This window comes from Parambassis ranga, chromosome 24, assembly GCF_900634625.1.
Source record: "Parambassis ranga chromosome 24, fParRan2.1, whole genome shotgun sequence".
Taxonomy (NCBI): Eukaryota; Metazoa; Chordata; class Actinopteri; family Ambassidae; genus Parambassis; species Parambassis ranga.
Genome location: NC_041043.1, coordinates 7,895,558 through 7,921,242, shown reverse-complemented (window position 1 = coordinate 7,921,242; position 25,685 = coordinate 7,895,558). Strand labels below are relative to the sequence as shown.

Genomic DNA, 25,685 nt, shown 5'->3' with positions numbered 1-25,685 from the left:
CTGTTAAATGTAATTTTAAGGTTAATTTATTGTTATACATATAGAGTAGTAACATATGCTGTCACAACATTGTTATGCACACTTGATTTCATGGCAGTTTGCTGCAATTATACAATCAATGAGTGATAAATAAACTTCCAAGGTTCATGCAGATACTGCCCAAGAAAACTGTAGGATAACAAACTTGATATGATGTGGTCTTTGTTACTGTTAACTATGCTGTTATCTAGCCAATCATTTACTAATAATGGCCTAGCTGTAACACCAGCAGCATTACAAAAAGGTCTAGAGAGTTACTTTAGTGCTTATTTTATCATTAAAAATACTATAGAAGCACAATCCAAATCTATGGAGAAATACCAGGCTGGCAGCCAAACAGTATGTAATAAGTCAAAGACAAAGTAGCAAATACAGGTTTTGATTTTATTTACATTACATGGCAGTCACTACCACACATTTTGCTGATTCATGTTCAATCATATACAGACTCATGTGTGCATCCATCAGTAGTCTGTAGTGAGGAGACAGATAATCAGAATACTTGTGTCTGGTGCCAGAACCATTTTTTTCATTGTGTGAATAAGATTGAAAGGACAGAAGTACTTCCTTTTGTACACACATTTCAACTGGTGACTGGTGAGGTATTACTTATGAACAAAAGCAGACCCAACTTTATCCCTTAAGGCAGTGGTACATGTTTCTACATGTTTCGTAAATAAAAACATTCTTCTGCTTTCAGGAGTCAGGTAATTTAAAAAATAATGAAAGCTAGAGTACATACAAATAGTTTTGTTTCCTGTCCATAATAATAGCCACTAATCAGAAAAGCTCATGTATGTTTCTGCAGAGAACATTTTTATTAATGTCATCCAACTGCACACCTACTGGTTCTATGTATACACTATATGTCAATCTACTGCAGAAAATGACGGAAACATTCCTATATGAGAAAATAAAAATGACATTTAAGGTACAATGATGGCTACATGCACACCTTCACACCCTTAAAATATCATATGCATTAAAATTTAGCACTTAAGACTATGAATGAGATTTTGGCTTAATAAATATCCTCTGTGATGTGCAATTTCTCATAGTAAAACCACAGTGCAGAACTTTTTGTGTCCCTGCTTAGTACTCCAGAGTGAAAATGTTGCCACCAACACCACGTTTAAAACTTGCATTGGTGTTGATGTTTAACCAGCATTGTGTGAACCTGGTTGGCGAGGACTTCAATGTCACAGACATTTTTTATACAATAGAAAAATCCTGCACTGCAGCTTTAACACTGTTACACTATTACCGAGACCTGTGCAGAGACTGTTCTGATCCATTAACTAACAAACTTCTGTGAAAGGGAAACATTGAATGTCAGTCTTTCATCTAAAGTATAAACAATAAAACTGTGAGGTTACATGACAACAGACCTGAACTGAGAAGTTTACTGTTATACTGTCGTGCGTAAGAAAGAGGAACGTTTCTGTCTCTATTTATGTTCTTTAGATAGTACATGTTTAATCCATCCATTCCCACCTTGGTTCTCCCAATGTGCAAACATGTGTATTGAAGTTTAGACACAGAGGCATATTTATGAGGAGCTGACTCCAGAATCAGACTCAGCGTTTCCAGCATGGACCTTGGAGGCAATACAGGGTGCCACGGAGCAGGGGACGGAGTAGCAGGAACAAGTAGGGCTATTCAGGGTCTCTTCTGTAATAACCTCCTGCAGGGAGTGTTGCTCCTCTACCTGGAAGATGTTCAGCTGTTCTCCTTGGTCCTCACAGATGCTACAAAGAAAATCAGTGTTAGATTAGTTACAATGAAAGTCAGTGTGTACTTGTGCCAGCTCTATTACAAACCAAACTCTACACGTCGCCAAAGTGTGAAGAAACTCATTCTGTTAAATTAGTTAACATCTTCCTTAGAAGCAGTCATCACCACACATTAAAATATGATGGTACATTGACACTATCAGTCTACTGAAGAAACATACATATTCTTCAATTTTATCTTGGATATTGTTACAGTTGCAAACAGTAATCCACACACATTTTGTCATGCATCCACATCAATGGTATTGCATCTGGTGAGGGGAACGATTGCACTGGTTGCAAATCTTGCAATAACGTCTGAGTGTTTTATTACAACTACGAACTGAATGTCCTCTTCTGATGTCATATTGCTTTTATCTTGTTGTCATGTACCTCACTTTATTGAGCAACACCCAAGGGCTTGGCACAAAATACTGTTAAGAGGTTAGAGGCGAGTTTACCTTGCCTGCGTACTGGCTTATTTATATTGAGGGTGGCCCTATCATAAAATGAGCTGCACTAACCATCTGTCTGTGAGGGTAAACAAGCTATTGTATTAAGTGAATACATGCTTTGAAAGCCTGTGACAGCTTTGTGAACCCAACAATCGAAAACCCAATGTCGGGCTCAAACATATTGTCATTGTGTGAAAGTTTGGCTGTCGATCAGTTTACAAAATAAAGCTACACGAACCAAAGGGGATCCAGTGCAATCACCCCTTTTGTAAAGAAATCAGACTGTAACACAAGCAAATCATTCACAAGCTTTAAAGGGGCAAATAATAGAAAATATGCTGTGATTAAGTTTGATATCTGCAATACTAGCAGTTAGGTAAGTCACTGTGGGGAAGTCATATAAGGAAGTCACTGTGTCGTACTGTAACTCATGCGCTACATAAGCCATTCACTCTTGGTGCCCATTATGCTTTAAAAATTCTGTCCAAACAAAACATTACACAGGCATTAAAGAGCTGGTGATCTGGCTATAAGCTAAGTAAACTAGCCACAAAAATGATGAACATGGCAGTTGACCAATCAAAGCACTTGTGGTATCAAAGGGGAAGAATGATAAGTCAAGGCTTGTAGAGTTTTCTAGAAGACGTTTCGCTGCTGATGAAGCTGCTTGGATGAGCAGCGAAACGTCTTCTAGAAAACTCTACAAGTCCAGACGCCTTGCTTCAATCTTCTCTACATATGATGACCTGGATGACTGAGAATCTTCATCAACAAATGATAAGTCAACCGTCTTGCATCATTGTAAAGGAACATTATTTTGTTCCTGCAGGCTGTAATGAGAAAAAAATAATTCAGGTAGTGTCTGAGGGGCAACCAAAAACAAGCCAAGGGGTGCTGAGTGAGTAAATCAACAAAACTCAGGAACCAGAGAGACATTACGGGAATCTGGAGAACTTGAGTCAAAATATGGCGCCAAGCAATCACAAATTCTGTAAGAAAGAGTCAAAGTTATAACAACAACCTTGAGAGGTCACGTGTTTTTGATTTATTCTGTAAAATAAAGTTAAACCTGGAATCTGTGGGGAATGCTGGAGTTCACAGTCTATGTTCTGCTTTCTGCAGGGGTCTGCAGACGTCTTGACCACAGTGCAAACATAAATATAGAGCAAATGTCACTGTATAGTAAAACGCAGAACTGAAATGTCTTAAAAAAACAGGCCCTGCTGATCGAGCAGGTTTGCTGAGACCAGGGAAAACTGTTATCCTGCAACACACCCACGGGTACACGGGTACAACTAGTGCAATTATTTCATACCAACAAAATGGTCAATGAATTATCAGTTCCTTTGTATCAAAGCTACAGACAAGGTCAATTGATTGCAGTACTGATTATATAATAAAGAATAATATAATTATATAATGCACAAAAGACATGCTGATGCAGCCAAGTATCGTCACTGTCAAAGAGCCATAAATCCAATAATCACTGATGAAACTAAAAGGCCTGCTTACAATAAACTCTGGTGTTAGCCAGGACAGAGACACAACATGATGTAGAGAAGATGCAACAGCCTGTTATTCAACAGGCACGGTTGTTTAATTAGTCAGAGCCAACAATGTGGCCTCATCAGGAGTCACCCTAAAAAAATTGTAGTTTAAAACTCAAAAGTTGTTCAAAGTTAACATTAGTAAACAAACAAAGCTCTACGTTTAAAGCTGTTGTATATTATTTTCAAAATAAATAAATCAAAATAAACCTAATGTAAAGTGAATGTTAATGCAAATAACATGTCAAGTATGTCAAAAGTCAAGGAAGCAGTACAAAAGTCTGTACACCCAGGTTTACAAATATTTTTGCTACTTTTCCAGATAAGTTCTGTAACGTCTGTGACATAAGAGGCATCTCAGGCGCAGACTATCTCTGTTCAATAAGTGCAGGTTTTGGGACCCAAACAACCACACTGTCACACTGTGTGTACTAATAAAACACACAGTATCTTTACAGTTCAGATCCAGACATCTGTGTCAATCATTTATGTGTGTGCAGTAAAGCACGTCTGCTTATGTCACACAGTCTGTCATTGAAACCCAACACAAGTCAAGCAAAATACTGTAACATAAACTACATAAGATAAGACACAGTGAATACACAGGCCACAAACACAACATTAACCAGAGAGGTGTTTGTGCAATTTACACCACAGAAAGTGATGTGGCAGCCACAGCTATGCATGTTGGATTTGAACCTACCTGTCATAGATAAGCCCGTCGATTCCCTGCTCTCTCAGCTTCCTTCTGGTTTCATGGTCGTTGTTGTCATCTCCCCAGCTGAACACCACCAGGCCTTTAGTTTGGGCATCTCCAATGTAGTTAAGGTGCTTTAAGAGCTCCTCACTGTGGGCACTGATTCCCTGGAAGAGCAACAGATGAACGTTTATGTTGGTGAAAGTAAGTGGACCAAGTGAAAGAAACAACTTTCATTTATCTCCTGAAACATGTTAAAGCCTTTCCATTCATTCACCAGACTGACACAAAGAACTGATTCAACTCATTGACCATCACATACAGTTTTTAAAGAATTTCCCTTCTGGGATAAATAAAGGAATTCTGATTGACATGTAAACCATGCTATTCAAATATCACCGACCAGAATATTTTCACTCTGGGCAAAGCTGATGGCAATCTGAGTGGTCTGGCACCGGATGTCCATCATCTCTGGGTACTTTTCTGAAATTCCCTGAGTCAGGAACAGTATGGGGTATTTGTTCTGCTTACAACGCACCCTGAGGGACAAACAAATAGATTTCATGAGCTTCTGGAGAGCACATATTTAAAACAGAATCCTGGAAAGTCAGCATCTGCTGCAACTGTTGACAGAATAACTGTACTAGGAGATTAACAAGTGTGAGGAAATTATCTTTAATCTAACTGCACTTACATGGTGCAGATATCTGGATCAAAACAGGATAATACAATGCGTCTTTTTCCACCTTCCTGCAGAATACAGGACAGGACAATGTCCATGAAGTTGTTCATGTTAAAGTAAGATGATAAGTGTCCATCCCATGACCCATCCTGTCAAGACAAAACAGAAAAAAAAATCATATGGTTATTCTGATAATGATAATGCAGTTTCACACAACTTATATTTCTTTTAGAAGACTCACCTTCATCTGGCAGATCCACTTGAGCTCAATGTTGAAGCCAACATGTTCAGGAATAGAATGAAAGATCTGTAAAGGTAATTGTCTTAGTGTGACATGAAAAGAAAAAGAAGTGGATGATATTTAATTCATGTTAATCATCACAGAAGTGCTTTACCTGTGAGAGTGAGGGAAATGGCTGATGCTCATCAATTTCCTCTTCATCTTCTAGCAGATCTGAACAATAAAAAAAGGGGTTACTGCTCATGCACATCACATATTTCCTCTAGACCTATTATACTCCGAGTACCAAAACTGAATGTGTGTCAAAGAAGAAATGAAGACACATATCGCGTTAAAAAAGAAGTTACAACAAAGCCAGTTAAATCTCTGTCCTGGGTGTGGTATAAATAAAGAAAAGGAAGCGTACCTTTATGATCAGTTCCTTTCATGGCTGTGGCATGGGCCAGCTGAGCAACAAAACAAAATTAGGTCTCTTAATAATTACATTAAAAAATACCTGAGTTACTTGACTTGTCAATAAAGTCTTTCAATGCTTCTTTATTCAACTACTATCCACATAAAGGTTTGGTTTCAGCTCCAGCTGTCTTCAGTAGCACTGTCATAACTACATTTTTTGGCATTCCACTTCCTCATCAACAAGTAGAGACAAACGTCAGACATTCTGTCTCAGCTGATTAAGACACACATACAGACTGTTTCCCACTAGAATCAGCAAGTTTCCCTGGGCCACACGCACACATTTTGAGACTACAGTTTTGTCACGTCTAGGCAACACATGAGAAAATGCCGTTCTGGAGGTTTTTGCAACATTGGCTGTCTCCAGGAGGTCAAGTTGCTAAAATCGCATGTGTGTATGTTTGTTTGGCTCTTTGTGAAACTTACCTTCAAAAGCTGCAGCTGATTAAATGTCAGGTCTTTCACTGGCACCTCAATGAGCTCCACATTATTATCATTATTTTTCTGCCAAGTTAGTAAAGAATAATCAATACAACAAAGAACAAATGCCTAGTAGTGTATTTAGTGCATTTACTGTAACAGGCCTGTTCAATTATACTACTGAAAAACTTAGTAATAAGTAAAGTAGCCAAGTTAAGAGCTGCGTACAACACGCCTTTACTTTACCTTCTTGGTGGATATGCAGCAAGTCAGATCATGGTATACAATAGGAATGGCATCCTTGGAGAGGTGAACATCAAACTCTACAAAGGCTGCACCCTGTAAAGCAGGGTTTTTTTTAATGCCACAGCTAAGTACTATTTACTTGTGTAATAAACATCTTATTTACTTACATGCTTAGCAGCACTTTTGAATGAGGCTATCGTGTTCTCTCTGATCCTGTGGTGCCTGTAAAATATCATTTAAAACAACACTTAAAACAAGTCAGATTTTATTTTAACAATAATAATGTCACATCAGAGTTTTGCCAACTGCCCTCATGTCCAAAATGTACGATGCACCAAAAAACAATTCAGTTCATTATCAACTTTTATCTTAGTATACATAACATATAGCAGCTCATTTGCAGCTTCTACTATATTAACCCTTTCTGTTTAACCTGATATGCAGGTACAGATTGCTTGTATGACTCACTTGGCTGCATGCGTGCTGCCTGCTCCTCTGTGACCAACATCTACAGTGCTTCTTTTCCTCCAGTACTTGGTGTACGATGAGCTCATGTCACACCGGTGCCCCTGGATGGGTCGGATTACCAGGTAATCCACTACAGCAGAACCACAAGGTGAGAGGTATGTAACTCTAAGCACAGACTACTCAGCAAAATTTGAAACAGTAAATATCTACAAACTTTTACCTTTTACTTTGCCGATGGTCTGTCTAGCGTTTCGGCTCATAATGGGAAGTGTTACTACACCAATGTCCTTTCCACTCTCCAGAAAAGAGGAGGACAGGAGGCAGGCTGTGCCCACATGTCCTGGATGAATGTCTCCTTGGACAACATGCTCACCTAGATCCTCCTGTAAACAAACAGGAGAGGATTGATACAACACCGACAAAATGTAACCAGATTTGTCAGTCACTCAACAGAAAAATTAAAGGCAGAATTCTAATGAGATCAACCTCAAAGAACTCAAAAGTGAGCTCCAGGTTGTCAGGGTCCATGGTGTGAATGCTGTACTCGGTCCACTGCGAAGGCTCCAGTGCGTATCCGCACTCAGGTTGTGAATGGCGTGATTTATAGCCATTGGGACTGATCATACTGATCTCCAAAGTGGTGGTCATTTTGGGCCAAGATGAAGGACTGAGCTCATCTTCCTCCTCCTCTTCTTCAATGCCCTCTAACATCAGCTTGATCCTATATAGATAAATATAGGACATAGTCTTATTTAAATGAAATTATGTTACCTTTGTTGTATTTTAATTGTGTATGCAGGTGTTCTTTTACACTGAGGTAGCAGTAGTAGTGTTTGTCTGTAATAATCTGTCTCTTGTCACTTTCAGGCTGGGCTTTCTCTGGCTGTGTTAAATTTGGTCTTTACGTATTCATACCTGAAGCGAGAGTTCTTGAATTTCTTCTTAGTGATGGATACTGGCGCAGTCTTAGAATAGTGCAGACGCAGGCGGATTTCAGTCTGGCATGTCAGCCAACCAGCATCAACACAATTTACCCCATCTATAGAAGCAGAGGACACACAGGAAGCATGTCAATAGACCACTTCGGAACTCTTAGGAATCCTGACTGCAGAACTGGTGTCAGACAACTCTGTGTTCAGTTTTAAAGAAACAACCTCAAAACCTGTGCTGTAATCTATATCAGTAATCAATTCATTTCAAGCCTTCATGTACTGTTAACCTACATGAGGTTAAGAGTTATTGAGATGGTTATTTAATCCAACTTACTGTGAATTCCAAACTGTCCATCATCAATGTTCTGGTGTGGTGCTGCAACCACAGAAAATATTATTAGAAATGTGATCAATGGCTCAAAACAACACAAAGATTAAAGTCAGATCAAACCAGAGCATTTCCAGTATTCATAAAATTCCATGTCAGATTTTAGCCTGCACTGGTTTACTCTGATTGAAGCAAGCGCAATAGAATGTGCTCGTTTCAAACTACCAAGAAATTAAAAAGGTACTTCTAAAACTAACATAAACATATACCCTTTATTTGTAAAAAAAAAATCAAGTTTTAGTGGATAAAAATGTTTTAGTAGAAAAAACAAAGGTAGAGAGTGGTCAAAAAAGGATATCAAGCAGGGTGTGCACATGGCTGTAACAATCTAACCCATTGTGAATGAGCATTGTTGTTTGTAACACAATAGCATGTGAACTACAAAGCACCATCTACAGTATCAGGTCATGACTCCACTGAACTGCAGTGTTTCCTTTATAGATTATTCCAGCAAGGGCTTACACAAAAACATACCCGTAGGCCAAAATAAGCAAAAAGCTCCAGAAGCTACCAGTAAATTACAGCCTTTACGGAGGAAAACTGCAGGGGTAGGAATCATGGAGATTCATGTTGCAAACCCTCTTTAGTAAAGCAGGATAGATCTGATTCTACATTAGTGTTGACTGGGCTAGGACAGGGAATGGGAGCTCTATGGGGGGGGGAGGGTTGAGTGTGACACACAAACCTAACCAAACCATTTTTTGTTTTGTTTTATACCTGTGGGGCTCATCGTGCGGGGCTGATGATGGGTCTCCCACATATTGACTATCACTTGACAGGGACCACCTGCACTCTGCAATTCCAATGTTGGGTACAATGTTAGGGATTTCAAATTAGATACATTGCACTGCTTTGCAGCCTGGTCCCTAAGACGACCTTTGGACCAGAGCGTGAGAAAGGAATTAGAGCTGGTATAGTCACCAATCCCCAGGTAGGGCAGTCAGCCACCATGGGTTGAAATCTGAAAAGTGGATTTGTTAGTTAAACGAAAAAATTTCTTTAGTTATATATTGACTCTTTTCACATCAGTGCTATAGTGAGGTCATTAACTATAGCAACAATATAAGTGTTACCAAATATGTATGTATTAATTTTTAAATTGCAAAACAGTGCAATTGAATATTGCAGTACCAGGCATTAATCAAACTCTATTGGCCAGTCGAGTAATGTTGCTGCTACTGGCACATGATTAACTTATAAGTTTCAACTATGATTAAAACGTACACAGATCATTATGGAAATTGGAAAACTTTCCAGTTTTCCAACTTTGTTCTGTCTTGAATCAGTCGGACAAGTATGCGTTTGCACAGGCCTATGAACATCACACAATAAAGACAGAACAACACAGTACAGTACAAATCAATTCAGCCATACACAATCTGAGCTCCACCCCTTGAACTAAGAACAGAGCAGCACCCTGTGGTTAGACAAAGTCACCAGAAACTGTACCACAACAAAATGTTTCGTTAGGAAAATGTGTTTGTATGTACTGGTACTATATGACACACTGCTATATAGAACACGGGGGAGGTTCAGAAAAGGCTTATGTGCTAAATTAGAGCAAGCTAGCTGGGCAGGTGTCTGGATATTCCACACCAGTGACCTAAAGCTGTTACTGAGGGTGAAATACTGATGAAAGGCAGAGTTACATAAAGCCTTAACTTTGGCCAATAATGATTTCTAATATAAATCCTTTAGAACTCCAGTTTGTGGTGACTTTGGGCTATGTGGGGAAAAGACTACAAAATGTTTGTCCTTTCTGCTAATAAGATGCAAATGAACAGTGATCAGAACTGCACAGCAAAATGAAATGATTACATTCATCTGTTTAACAACTACAGGCTTGTCCAGTATCAAAGGTGGAGTTTGTGACAGTTATTTAGCACATTATTGGTGACTTTGCTACACAAGAGCGCAGTAAAGAGACTCACCTTTGACTCCAGAAAGAAGCCTTTGAAATAACGATACTTGGAAACAACATCTTTAGGGACAGTGATGGTAGCAGTCCAGGTGTGTCTGTAAAAAGATTATATCATAAACTAATTAGAGGACAGCCATCTACAGCTTTTCAGTGGCTACACAGGATGCACAGACTTAAATTAAGGCGGTGCACTGTCTATAAAGTTTTACCTACCCCTGATCACCCATAGGGTGTAACCTCACAGCTTTTTGATGGCTCCAGCTTCCCAGGGCTTCACAGCTCCCAACAACAGCAATCTCCTCACCTATGGAAGGTTAAAGCAGTGTTTTACATTATGAGGCTTACAATGAAAATAACACTGGCTACCTGTTTTTAATAGCAGTTTGAGGTGTGTGTGTGTGTATGGGAGGACCATGTCTACAGCTACAAGTACATTCCTTTGTTACAGTAACTATCCCTTTATGTTAATTTCAGACATACCTGGAGATGTTTCTCCCCTGACAGACAGTGTCACCTGAGTGGTCTCCATAATTGACACAAAAATAAAACTGCGGCGTAAACAACCTAAAAGACATCAACGTGGTATATATAAATATGACATCCAGTGATAAAAAAAGGTACATAAAGATAAAGCTAGAAGTACATACTGGTAGAGAGAGAATACCTTCGTGCTTAGTCTGCTCACTGGCTGCTGAAGACTCGAACTGGTTTCAAAATAGCATCACCTGAGAAGAAAAATGAGAAGAAATGCTAATGTTAACGGTAGCTGAGTCAAGCAACTGCATTTTAGCTACCGCTAACCGGATAGTTTTCTTAGCACTAATACTAAACCTAAACAAACACACAATAAACATTAGCTACCTTTATTTTCGGCAGCTATGCCTCGGCTCTTGGAAAGCTGGAGGGCCGAGACTTTACTGGAAAACCGGTTCCACATATCCCACTGACGGGCATCTGTCGGAGCAAAAGCAAAACCTCTGACCCGCCTGTCCAACAAAAGCCATTTCTGCACAGCGAGGCACACAGAAAGTAGATATGAAGCTTCACCTTACATAAAAATGTATATGTTACAAGTAATAACAAGTACAAGGCCCTATGTGATGCGGTAAAACGGCTCCCGTCTGAACGTTAAATCACCGAGACAACTTCAACGAAGATTCAGCGCTGTTTTCAACAAACAACCCTACGGCAGGTGCGTTAAGTTCCCAACGTGGAATCGTGACTTCCGGGAGGCACTTTCAAAATAAAGCCTCACTGATAACAGTTACAGTAATCGTTTTTGTCAGATTGCAAATTGAATAAAAAAGCTGTTCATAGTGACCATGATTCCGTTCTGTGCGCTGTATATATTAATTTGAAAAATAATGCATTTAAGACAGAGACAGCAAGTTTAAGACATAGATCATGTCTGACTTTTTGTAGGCTCCCAGATTTTATAGAGGCTCATCCTTAGCGGGAACGTTATACGCACGTTTTTTAATCTGGTAACATGAGCGTGTCATATCTTTTAATCGCCCTCCGAAGTGTAACCTTTTGTTTTGAAAGCATAATTTGACTACTGGGCGTTGTGCTCCGACTTCCGGTAGCTGCTTGACGAAGCTGGTCCATACCGCTTTGCTCCGGATCCGTTGTCAACGTTGGTGCGTTCACGTACATTGGAAAACACAAAGATTACAAGATGAGATGGTATGTTTGACCTCCCAACAAGCACAAGAACACTTAATTGTAAAACATCTTGCTGTGCTGCGATAAAAACAAACTTTTGGAAAAATTTTCTAACTACAGAAATGCATGATAGCCCTTTTTCCCAACCTTTCCATGTGCCTCACCAATTCCTAATTTGTGAATTTCGTGAGCTAGGATAGACTCCATCAATTTAAGCACGTTGCGTAAGTTTTGTTATTATTTACCACCAAACGGACTCACAAATATTATTACCAAAATAATACCGAAAGGATGATGCACCAATCGTAATACTGATCAATTAGCAGTTTTACGTGGTGTTTACAATGCACCACCAGCTGCATGTGTGTTTTGCAATAGCAGGCATCCCCGGCAGATTCAGGAAACAAATGTTAGGTTGAAGACAATGACAATGCGTAACGACAAAATGATGACAAGTCTTCACACACCATTAGCGAAAATCTTTAATAATAATAATCACGTTAACACACGTTAGCTGCGACTTCCAAAACACACGAAAAGTAGAGTCATGTCTCAGGAAAGACCTTTTCCACGAAAGCGTCCTATTGCATAACTGGAATGTGAATATTTAACTGGGAAAAAGTGGGAGAAACAGATGATATTTGGCTGATGAATGTTATGTGACAGGAGCTCAAAACCAGAGTTTGGCCTGTAGCTCCCCCTAGTGTCCAATTGCAGACACCACAGCATGCACGAAACACTGCATCATCCAATATCTTCCAGAGGCAGACACTGCAGAGTGCTAATCAGTGCAATCAGAGTTTTTATTTTGGAATGAGACGTCATTTCTGGTCTGTCAGTGCCAGAGAAATAGCTGTTCGACGAGTTAAATGTTAAAATCCCTCTTCTGTTTATATATTGTTTGGAGGCTGTGTGTGTGTCTGTACCAGTGGATCAATGCTAAGAGGTGGTTGGAGATGGATTCGTGAGCACTTGATGAAAAAGGAAACAGAGAAAATCACGACGAGTGAGAAGAGACACTGCAGCGTGATGAATATTTCAGGCTATTTCTCAGCAGCCACTGCTCTCATTACGAATCATTTTTTACCAGCCTGCTATGCTCATTCATTCACATGTGTGTTAAATTACTCTTGTTTTTCCATTTATTTTTCATTCTTTTGCTTTATTTTTGATTTGATTTGATTTTGAATAGCTTGGGGTTTTGTGGTGAAGAGGATGGTGGAGGTTATCTGATGGCATCTCGTACATTTAAGCAGGGGATGCAAATCTCGGCAGGCCCAAAGTGAACCCTGCTGAGATTTGCACCCCCTGCTTGTGTCGTCCTGCAGACTGTCTGCGATTAAATGATGTTATCACAGTATAATGTAGACCACCCACCTGGTTTATTTTAGCTCATTTAGAAGGAAAACTTGTTGGCTTTCTGACGATGTGACCCTCAAAACCTTTGTGCCTCCAGAAGCAGCTGTTCAGGGCAAACTCTCAGCTCTGTTCGATTAGCACTTAATACAAACAGGAGCACAGCAAACCTATTTAATTGCCTGGTGTGAGCCTGTCACCCTGCACTAAAGGGCACAGTGGGTTTAGAAGATGGATGGAGTGACAGTACGTGCTGATAAACAGAAAACTTCATAAGCTGAGGTGAGGTGAGCATTAGTCATCTTCAGCTTATCTGCAGGTCAACATTCATAGAGATGTGTCATTTAAAAGACTTTATTATTGGCTGATATCATCGTGCATCTCCACACACTGAAGTACAAGATATGTGGGCCACAGAGCTCAGGAAATGAACAGGCTGCCTTTGTTTAGATGATTTCCCACTGTTGTTGTGTGAGGGTATTCTTAATGTTGGGTTAAAATGGACAGAATGTATGTTTCTTATATGGTACATACAAAACAAAAAGAAGCAGCAGTCATAATGGAATTCAAGCCCATGAGGCAGGCAAGTGATATGAATCATGTACCTATCCATGCGTATTACAGTTTTCAAATAAAAATATGTCAAAAGAATGAATGTGGACCCAATAAGTGAGATCAGCAGAAAAATCATTTACCGTATGTTACACCTTCTTGATGATTCATGCATTTGAATGAATGGATGGACAGTGTGCCTCCTGGTGGTGAATCCACATCTTCATCTTCATTTACAGTTCATGTCAGAAAAAGAACTTGGTGAGGCAGATTTGATCTTTCAACAGCTTACAATTGATCTCATGAAGTGGCTCAAAGCTGAGTGGATAGATAACAGAATGCTGATTTCAATAAGAGATTATATATTAAAAAAAAACTTAGAAAGAAAAAAGTACAATGCCGCAGTGTTACATAAAACCCTACAGTGAGCACCACCTCACACAATGTAATAGTCTGTAATGTATTCTCATTGAGGTCCATCCAGACAGTCAAAGAAGAGGTGGGCTTTTCAAAGTGCAAATTACACTCAGCAGCTCATCCTGAAATAACATTACTGTGGGCAGCCAACCATTGACCACTGGTCAATATGAGCCAAAGGGGGGAAAGCTCCACAGATCAAAGCATTACACCATATAGTACCTGCCCGTCAGAGCCGGTTAGACAGAGGAAATGAACAGAGAGAGAGAGAGATGACAGCACGGAAAGCGAAAGCTGAGAAGATGTGTTATCTGTGTTTGTTTTTGTGAAAGGAAACAGCTCCAGGGTTTCAGCTGTGGGTTTTTAAACAGCTGCATGCATCAATGTAGAGATAGGACTGTGTGATAATGAATGCATCCACAGGCTGAGTGTAATTTCTTTGGAAAGAGGAGAGAGGAGAGCACATTATCGTAGTTTACTTTCTGGGACTGCATAACCAGCTGTGAGGCATTGAAAAAATTCTGAGTAATGATAGAACGTAGTGACGCTATATCTACTACTGATTGTTCAGTATTTCCTCATAATTTCATTGCTAGGCACGTTCACATTCAGATATTGTTTTATTTATTTATTTTTTAAACCCACTGCAGGCTGGCATCCCGTGTTGAAAGCTGGACAGAAAGGTCTGACCTGAAATAGACCTTCAAAGACCTCACAGAGTGCATTCTTCAATGACCTGTGCGCTGTGTTTACTCCCCTGTCTCTGAGATGTGTTGTTGTCTTCAGAGATGTACTGAGATCTGTGACCCTTCCATGGACAGAAAGGGATGTAACGAACCCAGGACTGGTGTCCGAGGCAAAAACTTAAGCCAAATGGGAGGTCGTACACCTCTTCAGTTTCCAAGGTGTCACTTGATTCTTCAAGATGTTCTTTGTCAAAGGTTATTAGGCCTCGTTCACGTTTAGTCCCTGAAAGGTGTTTGTAAAGACTATTAGAAGAGTATTAACATGCAAACAATTGAGCTTGTCTGCATTTGGGTCCTCCAACAGGTTTCACATCAGTGAAAATCTGTTTTGATCAGTGTGAGTTTTCCTCTTTAGCTTACCAGGTATTGTGTTATCCAGGAAGAAGCCAAGGAACCCTCCAACAAACATATGGGTGGTCAATAGTATGTGTAGCACTTGATCTACTTCTTTGATACCTGAGATAAAAAAAAAACAAGAAGAGAAGATATCTGTGTAGTATAGCCTTGTTGAACAGTTATGAAATGTCCTTTTTTTGTGTTAGTCATACCTGTTTCTAAGGAATCAGGATTCTTCATGATCCAGTTTGGAATGACCAGTGCAGAAAACATGGAGAAACCGAACACAAAGATATTCCGAGAAGAATTCATGTCTGTGGACTGACAAATGAAAAGGTCAGTAACGCACTCTACCAACATGGCTACCAATATATGTGTATTTAATGTGGTTATTCACCTGCAGGTTAGAAATTCCAGCTGCGGTTATGACACCAAACATGATTAAGAACATCCCTCCTATCACAGGGGTGGGGATGGTTGTGAAGATGGCTCCAATTTTGCCCAGCATCCCCATCAAAATCATGACAACTCCACTTAGAAGAATCACTGTGCGACTACCCACCTGTTGCCACACAACAATACTGTTAAACAATGAAAGAAACTACTTTATAATCTAAAAATATATCCTACTTTGGTAATGCCGAGTGCTGCCACATTCTCACTAAAGGAAGTAGTGCCATTGCCTGTGCCAAAGGCGCCTGCCAACAAACAGCCGAGCCCTTCAACACCGATGCCCCGGTTGATGGCGTGCTTGGGTGGAGGGGGTGCCCCTGACAGCCGGGCACATGCGTGGTAGTCGCCGACAGACTCTGCCATGGAGCATATTATTCCAGCCATAATGCCAAACACACCTGCCAGGCTCACCGTTGGTACACCCCACTGCCCTGAATAAAGAGGCAACTATCAAACAGCCCATAAACACAGCATTGGTCAGTTTACCTGTGAGCTTACCAGGATAAGGAAACCTGATCCAGGAAGCTTCGCTCACAACATTTCCTTTCACATCAGTGCGGGCCAGGTGGCCATACAGGGCTGGGTCCGATGGTAGGACATCATATATGGTGAGGAGGTAACAGACTAACCACGAGATCGCAATGCCCAGCAGAATCTAATAAATATCTAATATTAGTACCAGTGTCAGTATCATCATTACAAATGGAATTATAGCTCCAGAAAGACAAGCATTAATTAAGGGGAGTAATTTACAGCATACAGGCATTATTTGGAAGATGTAGAGCTTTGAGGTGTGCAGTTTCCTAGTTTTGCTGTATGTAGGAACAGGGATTGGAATGAGACGAAGGTACTGTGAGAACAGGATGATCAGCACCATGGTCCTGTGTGTAAGACAAGAATATCACAATGGTGAAGACAAGCTGTAGAGTACAGTATGAAAGGACAGAGTCTATTTTTTATTGCAATTGTAGACTGTGACCTCCTGAGATGGAAGGTCAGTGCTAAATCTGCAGTGCAATGCTTCTGTTCTTACATAGCGGAGATGGCCCAGTGGCTACCAGCCTTATCTCCAGCTGAGTCGTACAGTGAGAGGCCTATGAGAGAGACAGTAGGGGCAATGGTTAAGGGGCCAATGAAGCGCATAAGGTAGCCGATGAGGCCAGAGAAACCGACCACGACCTGGAGGAGGGAGGCCACCATGATGGAGCCCTGCAGCTGTGGGCAGGAACACAGTAATGGAGCACATTAGCATTAATGTCACCACTCTTTCTTTGGCCGAGCGACTGAATTAATCATGAGTTCCACAGAAGTGCTTCTTTGGGTCTTTGTCGGCTTGTTTTTTATCAGGAAATTGTGGGTCCACCATGTTTGTGTTGGCTTACTGTTCTCATGCGGGTCTGCCACACTTCTATAAAGAGAGGCGAGGAGGTGTTGACCAGGCTGGCGTTTTGGGTCCAAGCTGGGCACTTCCACTCCGGCAGTGACAACATGGCCATGGCGGGGGTCACCAAGGCAAACGTACCTCCCTGTAGGATCGGAAGTCTGGGAAGTGTGACATAATCGTGATTTTGTTTCTTTATTTTTTTATATGTGGGCCTAAACTGTTGTTTATGACACAACACTAGGTTAAGCATGGTAACACACTAACCTTGTCATGCTAATGTTTACTAGGGTGCACTAACCATAGAGCTACAAAGTGTCAGAGAGTAGAAAACATATAATGGATCTGGATCCAGTAGTGAGACAAAAACCAACAAAGAGACATAAAAATCCATATTTTTGTTTATCTTGTCCTTTTTATGGGGCTTAGATTTTGCAATATTTGTTAATATATATACTTTATACATTAATTTCTGGTGTTCCAGACTCACAACAATGTGGTAAAGACTGTACCAGGGCCCAACTTGAGTTTGTGTCAGCTCCAGTTTCTCCATAAACCTGTACAGATACTGATTGGTGGAATGAACCCCCACTCTCACCTGACACCGAAGGTGACCTGCAGAACAGTGCACAGGCCAGAGACAAAGAAAATGGTGTTTATGAGTCGACTCTGGGTTAGGCTGTCATGCTGCAGGCACAGCCCCTCTGAGAGAATGAGAGGGATGGAGACGATGGCACCGAACGCTGTCAGGTAATGCTGCAGGATGAGATGAGTGTGATGTTCTGGTTTACACATTTACATGATGAAGGTATTTTAACAGTATTTTATTGCCCATTTTATTCTCCAAATGTACGAGCCAGCCAAGCGATAACAAAATCATCAAAACATGATTACGCCCACCTGAAAGGCCAGAAAAATACAAAGGTACCAGGGAGGGACATCAGTCACACAGTATGTTGGCTTGTTTCTGTCCTCTTCAGCCACACAAGTCTTACCACTCTGCCCTGCCTGTTGATCACTGAATGGCTCATCCATCTGCAGTACCATATGAAAAACATGGAGACATGCAACAGGCAGTGAGGGATTCATTTTGAGCTACAGTATAAAGATTATTCACACCAGTAATCTCAGTACAAAGTCCACCTCACACATAGTTCATTTGTTTATTCATTAGCTCACCATGACTGGCTTTCTGCTGGAAACATTAAACTTCGTGTTTTTAAAAATGATTTATTCCAAACATGATAAATATTATTTGATACTTTTCCTCTTAAGATAATTCCAGCAAGTTCAAATATTGATCACTGCTCACCAGTGTTATGCTGTCCATACAGAACAACAGAGATCACAGGTGTGTGGTGACGTGAATTAAATGTCATACTTACATCAAATGCAACATTGTCATGTCCATCACTTTCTTTCTTCAGAGCCATGGAACTGTAAAACACCTCAACAACAATACAATAAAAGACTTAGTTTAACTTTAACTTAATTTTTAACTGCCAGTGCAGAAGTACGAAACCTTCGCTTGACTCGTCTCAGACTTTCTGATAACTTAGAGCTGGGAATGATTGCTTTTTAACCACATGGAAAACGTATTTACATTTCAGGCTTATCCCTGCCGTTTTATTTGATCTTATCTATTTTATGATCACTGTTAAGTTGCCTGAGAGGGAGGGATTCCAATAACACACCTAGGACACAAAAAGAGTCACCTCAAGCAACAGATTTAAGGACTGCTGAATAAATATGAAATCTCTAGAGAGATTGTGTGTAAATGACAAACTTACTGGCTATTTAAACATATATAAACCTCAAAGGAGATGCACAAATGCAGGTTTTATAACTAATTTCTACAGAGATCTTTGCCACTTTCTTGGGGAGGACGAGCTAAATTAAGGAACAGGCTGCTCATTTAATCTCCTCAAAACTTTTAACATAGTGCCACGAGATAACACTGACAGTTTCTGTTTGAGGGCCTGTTTGATCATGGTTAGTATGTAGCACTCCCTGCAGACTGTAACAATCAGTTGACAGGATGAAAATTGCAAAGATGGTTAGATAAGGAGATCTGGCCCTTTAAACAGAAGACTAAGACATGCTTCCAACTTCAAACTTCCTTATTTAATATGCTAAGGCAGGTGTATCTTGGGAAATGATCATGAAAACACACACCAGTCTTCAGTTTTATAATAGAGACTCAAAAATTAGGCGACACCATCTGTGTGCTTATCCATGATTAGTATTTGATGTCAGGTCATAGCAAACCTGCATGTCACTACTATCCTAATGACACACATAATCACAGGCTGAAACCAGACCAATGTGACGCACCACTTATCCACCACACAGGACAGAAGGACTCATTAAAACTGGGCACGGATGCTCTATCAGCACCAACACACTTCATAACATTGCTAACATGCACTGCCACTGGGCTCAGCACTCAGAGACTCATTTATGTTCTGAAGCACAGTCTTTGCAAGAAGCCAAACTTTAATGTCATAGGCTGATGTTGCAAATCATTAAGTCCCTGCCATGTTGTTTTTTTTTGTTTTGATAAATAATACTGATTTATCATTTGTGTGTTATTAACAAGAAGGTTACAAGCTAATAAACCCATTTTGTGCATAGAGACAGCTAAAAGTGAGTTCGTTGTTCATTAACACAACATACTTTAGATTGAGAACAATGTGTTAGGCAGCTATTCTTTCTCAAGCAAACTGCACATGAAATAAAATACACTGTGTTCCAACAGTCCCCTCCTCCTTCTGGATTCAGCAGCAGCACTGCAAAGACACACACACACACACACACACACATCTGACATTTCATTATTTAAAGTGTGACAGCCAGAGTGATGCAGACACTTTACATTCACACTCCAGTTAACACTGCTTTGATTCATATCTGCACAGCATACATCTACGGTAACTTTGTCTCTTTCTGGAACTCAGAGACAGATGAAATCAGTCAGCAGACCCCGCTGCACATAACGTGTTTGTTGATGCGGCAATGTGTAGTCTTCCAATGGTGCCTGAGGGGGGAACAGGTACAGACTGCACATCCCACATGAAGCTACACAAGGCTGTAAAATACATGTGTATGTTAATTTCATGTTCATTTCCATAATCTGCTGAGGGCAGACTTGGACAACATACACACAACTCATCAACACAATGGAGGACTGTTTGTTTTTCAAACATCATCTTAGTGGGGAGGCCACAGTCTCATCATAGGCTTGATGTAATTTTAATGTTATGTCATCACTTCTTCTTGTATTTATGCAGCAGTGAGATCTTCCTCAGACAGACTGGCAGAAACCGACTCTGCCTGAGGAGGATCTGCAAGTTTTACATCAGTAAATTCAAATTAATTTGGAGGAATGGCTAATACTTGTCCTAAATAGCCCAGACTAACTCAAATATGTCAGCATTAATTTATCAAAAAATGAAGTTATGGTGGGAAAAAAATGAAGAAAAGTTGTTTTCAAACTGTTGTTGATCTTGAAGCCAGTATAAATATCCTTGTATGCAGTCACGCTCATTCGTATTGATTTAAACAATATGATGTTCAGAGAAAAAGAAACTTGCATCATTCACCACTGAGACATGCAGCAGTATTTTTCAGTTAGGGCAAGCATTAGGTAATTCAGTCAGGACTACTTCAGTCTAAGAAAAAATCAATTTGTATTTGAGTGGCTGTATAACTTTGTCCTGGGAGCCTCCATAAGCAATTCAGTCTCCATGTTAAAATATCAACAGATTTCTTACAATGCTGTGAACTAATCTTAGCCCCACCTGCTTTTTAAAAATGATGTGTATCAATCAGTTAAAGTCTTCTCAGGTGATGTCATGAACCTTTATCCATCTTTTACATACAGTCTATGGGGGAGCACACATCTCTGCAGTTCAATGTGCATTCAGGAAAGCCTAAGGCCCCTGCTTTAGGCCCCTGCCTTAGGCCCCTGCCTTAGGCTTTCCATGAATGCACAGAGCAGCAGCACAGAGCCTTTAGGTAGAGAACAGAGCAGCCATCACTGACCACACATATGATCTTGATGAAATCAGACAGTCCAGAGAGGAGGAGGAGGAAGAGGTGGGCTGCAAGGTGGCTTGAAGTTCTCAGTTTCATATATACATATTGTATATGCATAATATCATAATATCATCATATCATTAAGCACATAACTTTGTTTATGGATACATTTGACCTATTTATTTAGAAAAATCCTTCTGTCTGCATTTATTTTAAATATTTTAGACAACTATAAAACCAACACAGACAGACATTACATTCAGAGATCAATGTAAAACTAAAATTATTTGTATGTGCAGTTGGTGGAAAATCTCAATACATATTGTGTTTATATAGCACCCTTTTATACAAAACTTTGTCCATTTTACCACATTGTCCAATCCTACCAAATACACACACACCCACGCACATATACCTCTCACGAATAAGGATAAAACGGACCAAGGAAACTGAGATAATGGGAATACAACCTAAAACAGTTACATTAATAAAATCTAGTGAGTTAAACTATACAAGAATGATAATTAAAGGAATTTAGAAGCTATGAATGTATCTTAACTAAAAGCCATGGTTGGTCTTGAGTTTGTATTTAAACCTCAGGTCCTCAGGCTGTTCCACAGACCAAGGCGATAGAAGTAAAATGACGACTCGCCGTGCCAGTCGACCATGTTAATGTGACCTCCAATTGCCATAATACAATTAAAGTTGTATTTAAATCTTGGGTCAATCCTCACCTTTCAAACCAAAAGGCCACATTTACAGAGACTGCCCTGAGGCTTGGTCAGAGGTCAGTATAACTTACCCAAGCTGCTTTCCACTTATTGACAGCTTTTAAACGTTTGGACCTGAGGGGGGGATTCAGACAAAATAATCACATTTCCTGCTCCCACTGCTGTGTCAGTCCACACTACAAACCTGCTTCATGTTGTCGCTCCTGTGAAGACGGTTTACCATCAGTGTCAATTTAACCAGAGAGCTGAAGGTCACAGGAGAGAGGACCCTGTGATACACACACCTCAGTGTGAGAGATCTTTGCCATGCTACAGTAGTCTGAGTATTGTAAAAAAGCCACCTCTCATTCCTCTTTAATAACATTCTGTTCAGATACTACTCCACAGAGCAAAGTACAACATATTGTTTTACACTCTAGTGAGCTCTGTGTCTTTGCAGCTTTAACTCAATGTCAGACTGCAGCAAGTGTAGCTGACCATTAACAAAAAAGGTATAGTGAAGAAAGGAAAGGAACATTATATATCATACAGAGAATACAGCCTTCACCCTGTTTGTATATTTATCTCTAAGTGTCATTACACCAGCATGCTAAAGATAAAGTTTACACACACAGCTTCTTGTTTGAATGGATCTGTGGCCTCTGTGGAAAAACTCTCACATTATGAACCTGACTTGAGCACACAGTGTGCAGAAGGACCCCATAAATTAAACATTAACATGTTTACATACTCATTTGTGCAACAACTAATCTTTTGTTAAGTGTAGAGTAATAAAATATGTATGATTGGCAGCAGTAAAAATACTGTAGCTAGGGTGAGATCAGGACTGCTGCACTCTGTATACTGTATATGAAGAAAGACCTAATTTGATTGACAGTTTGTAGTGTGGTGGTTTCCTCTGCATGAGGATGTCATTAAAATCTATACACTGATATTAACTTGGTGGGAAGATGATTAACAAATGAACATACATAATACAATTATCAATGATCTATTCGTCAAGGTGTAGAAATTTGAATTTTCTGAAAGACTGAGGTGATTTGTAATATTTATTTTACACTTGTTGCTTGTATTGTCATAAAGTTATATGTTTGTTAGCTTTTTGCAATATGATAACTAAGCAAACTATAATAAATGGACACATATTGAAATGAAATACAGAAAAATAAACTAGAAAACTACACTTTATTAAGAGATATGACTGCAAACATACCCTAATGGAAGACAACCAAGAACCTTAAACCAAATTTACACCCATAATACATTTTTATATACACAACAACCACAATGAAACCTGAAAACAAAACTATCCCCGTCAGTGCTTAATATGACTAACAGCACACGCCCTTTTGTTGACTATAGTTTCATAACATTTCTCTAATAGAACTAACTGCTGCACATCTACAGTATGTTATTATTATTGTTGTGACATCCTGGCACACTGATCTGTGTGTTGAACTCGTTCCTGGGGCGCTGCAGATATTTCTTACACTCTGCTGAATGCAGTGTTGACACTGCCTCACTCATAACCCAGTGGCTTTTATTAGCACATTTCAGTAAATATCTAACCACATTATAAAAAGAGCTGGTCCTGCAAAGCTGGAAGTGCTGCTGGATGTATGTGTTTAGACATCATGCTGCAGTGACATCATGTCACAGTGTCAACTGACTTCACCCCGGATATAACTATACACAGAGTGAGTGTGAATCAACATATTACTGCAAAACATTTTATTTCTTCTGCAAGACCTTAAAGAGGAGAGATGCTTTGACATGTGACTTCTTGCCTCCTTTTAACCATGATATTTAAGTCTAAATGTTCATAATGGCTGACCTGTTCTGCCCCATTCATGATTCATTCATATTTATCTTGTACTCATTCTCTCTCATCCTCACAGACCTCGTTAGAAACTACACTTTCACTCATGAAACAATCTGCATTAATAATAAATAAAGAATACTCATGGGTAATGGCCCAAGAACTATTACATTCAAGAGGATTTCCGTTTCTGTGCCCGGTGCCTTCTGTCAGAGTCTCTCCAGGAAATGTGATTACACAGCTGAATTTTGTTCTGATTTGCAACAGAAAAATATCTAATTAGACATTATAATAAGCTTTCACCTGAATGTCTGGTAATTAGTAATAATATTCATATCCTGTATTACACAATCAGTCAGAGCTGAATCCTCTTTATGGGCCATTCTATCCATGTGCAGCCCTGCTGGGTCCTCTTGAAGGCTGCATTGACAAAGCACCAGGCTGATGCTATAGTGACGCTAATAGCAATACAGATCATCCTGTCTGATGAGTCAATCAAACAGGTTCGTAACGACACCCATGTCTGTCGGAGCTTAATTTCCATTCTTTGCTGTAGGCCTACTTGTACACTCATTAGCACACAGTACAGTGTTGAGTGGTAGCAGCTCCGCCTGATCAGGGCCTCTGTGTGGACCAAAGTTCATGGCATCTCTAACTATTGGAAAAACGAACTCCTCCACCTTCTGAAGATCCACACATGGTATCACAGTGAGTTACATTCTGTTCACCTGCTTAAACGTGATTGGCCGATACAATTCAGGCTACAAATGGAGAACCACAACCCTCTGTGACCACAGTGTTGTGGAGAGATGTTCAATAAACAGATTCTGACTAAAAACAAGCAAGAAAAAACTGTCCTTACAGAGCAACATCTGTTGCAGATCAGCAGCAGTGAAACAAGCCACTGTTGACATATAGGAGGCTATCATCTATCTATACCATGTTCACCAACTTTGTCACCGTGCGTAAAAATAAATAAATAAATAGCTAACTTTGTACAGCTGCCAGCTTTTTGATGACAGCAATACAGCACTCTAGATGGATGTTTGCTAATTATTTGCTTTATATCAGACTAAAAGGTAACAAAGGCCATTTTATTCTTCCTCTGTCAGACATTAATGATACAATAACAAGATATTATAAAAATAAGTCTGTTTGGCTGTACACAGACTCCCCTATTGTTCCTGGACTACCATCAAAGTCTCTCGGTAGTTTTGAGCCAAACACAAAGCTTGTCCCTGCTGAAGATCAAAAAACAGTCCGAGCTTTCATGTGGCGCATTATTGCTTTGTGCTCAATGAGAGCCCCCCCCTGTGCCTTTTGTTCATGCATGTAAATGGTGGTGGAGATGAAAGGGGTGGTGTTGCTGCAGACAGGGGCAGACCTGAGTCTGAACACACTGAGCTGTGTCTCTTAAATCCTCTCCTGGTAGCCTGTATAAGCTGCACAGCTAACTGAAATATTAATCAGGTCTGGAGTAAAAACAGTAAACTCACACACACACACACAGTGTCACATGCCCACACATTCATGGACAGTGCTCAGTGCATGGAACCTGTATAATTTAATGGTTCAGTGCTTTTGATAGTGGCTGGATGGCTCACTGTGGAATACTGAGCCTAACACTTCCTCCCTGGAGAGAAGATAGGAAGCTGCAGAGCTCTCTGTCTCTCTCTCCCTGCTGCAGCTCACTGAACACGAAGCATAATTCACACCAAATACTGCGTTAATCGACTGCTGTGGATCGGCATTGCTTAGCTGTACAATACACACCATCTGTTTTATGCTCTGACCAGTAATTATTTCAGTCCTGCCATAGCAGGCTATCTGCAGACACAGAGATAGATGTCAGGGAGCAGCCATGTAGGCACGAGAGGCACGCAGGCTCTAGATTTATGGAGTGCAGTATTCCTATTTGGCTCGCAGC

At 40.1% G+C, this 25,685-nt stretch overlaps 2 protein-coding genes across 6 annotated transcripts; both read right to left on the bottom strand.

Moving 5' to 3' along the window:
• Window positions 1-834: 834 nt before the first annotated feature.
• LOC114428548 (glycerophosphocholine phosphodiesterase GPCPD1-like) lies at window positions 835-11,468 on the bottom strand. 5 transcript variants are annotated; one of them, XR_003669594.1, is made up of 23 exons: window positions 11,126-11,462; window positions 10,929-10,989; window positions 10,745-10,828; window positions 10,478-10,568; window positions 10,275-10,359; window positions 9,061-9,136; window positions 8,290-8,331; window positions 7,939-8,062; window positions 7,510-7,744; window positions 7,244-7,406; window positions 7,024-7,153; window positions 6,723-6,777; window positions 6,556-6,648; window positions 6,316-6,393; window positions 5,840-5,879; window positions 5,588-5,646; window positions 5,434-5,499; window positions 5,205-5,341; window positions 4,914-5,049; window positions 4,517-4,677; window positions 3,336-3,402; window positions 3,206-3,255; window positions 1,698-1,787 (listed from the first exon to the last, which is right to left on the bottom strand). XR_003669594.1 is itself a non-coding variant. In XM_028397063.1 (22 exons), the coding sequence occupies exons 4-22, from the start codon at window positions 10,791-10,793 to the stop codon at window positions 1,589-1,591; spliced, it is 2,019 nt and encodes a 672-aa protein (XP_028252864.1). In that variant the 5' UTR covers window positions 10,794-10,828; window positions 10,929-10,989; window positions 11,126-11,218; window positions 11,317-11,468; the 3' UTR covers window positions 835-1,588. The 5 variants fall into 5 exon arrangements, 4 of the variants coding, with proteins under 4 accessions (XP_028252864.1, XP_028252867.1, XP_028252866.1 ...); XM_028397063.1 differs by lacking the exons at window positions 3,206-3,255; window positions 3,336-3,402 and having other exon boundaries at window positions 835-1,787; window positions 11,126-11,218; window positions 11,317-11,468; XM_028397066.1 differs by lacking the exons at window positions 3,206-3,255; window positions 3,336-3,402 and having other exon boundaries at window positions 835-1,787; window positions 11,126-11,218; window positions 11,312-11,466.
• A 3,498-nt stretch (window positions 11,469-14,966) lies between these two features.
• LOC114428763 (solute carrier family 23 member 1-like) lies at window positions 14,967-18,567 on the bottom strand. Its single transcript, XM_028397442.1, has 12 exons — window positions 18,556-18,567; window positions 18,071-18,205; window positions 17,769-17,926; window positions 17,172-17,331; window positions 16,823-17,004; window positions 16,550-16,670; window positions 16,288-16,444; window positions 15,967-16,220; window positions 15,734-15,898; window positions 15,549-15,657; window positions 15,361-15,456; window positions 14,967-15,223 (listed from the first exon to the last, which is right to left on the bottom strand). Exons 2-12 carry the CDS (start codon window positions 18,203-18,205, stop codon window positions 14,967-14,969), a joined length of 1,794 nt encoding a protein of 597 aa, XP_028253243.1. The 5' UTR covers window positions 18,556-18,567.
• Window positions 18,568-25,685: the final 7,118 nt, after the last annotated feature.

What these genes read in the sequence shown, in the direction of transcription:
- LOC114428763 (XM_028397442.1), bottom strand. Translation starts at nt 18,205, where the DNA reads ATGGATGAGCCATTCAGTGATCAACAGGCAGGGCAGAGTGGTAAGACT. An exon ending in CAGCACTCGGCATTACCAAA is followed by an intron (nt 15,899 to 15,966) that starts GTAGGATATATT and finishes GTGTGGCAACAG; the next exon opens with GTGGGTAGTCGCACAGTGAT. An exon ending in CCTGGATAACACAATACCTG is followed by an intron (nt 15,224 to 15,360) that starts GTAAGCTAAAGA and finishes AACACCTTTCAG; the next exon opens with GGACTAAACGTGAACGAGGC.
- LOC114428548 (XM_028397063.1), bottom strand. Translation starts at nt 10,793, where the DNA reads ATGGAGACCACTCAGGTGACACTGTCTGTCAGGGGAGAAACATCTCCA. An exon ending in GAAAGGAACTGATCATAAAG is followed by an intron (nt 5,647 to 5,839) that starts GTACGCTTCCTT and finishes TTTATTGTTCAG; the next exon opens with ATCTGCTAGAAGATGAAGAG. An exon ending in CCCAGAGTGAAAATATTCTG is followed by an intron (nt 4,678 to 4,913) that starts GTCGGTGATATT and finishes TTGCTCTTCCAG; the next exon opens with GGAATCAGTGCCCACAGTGA.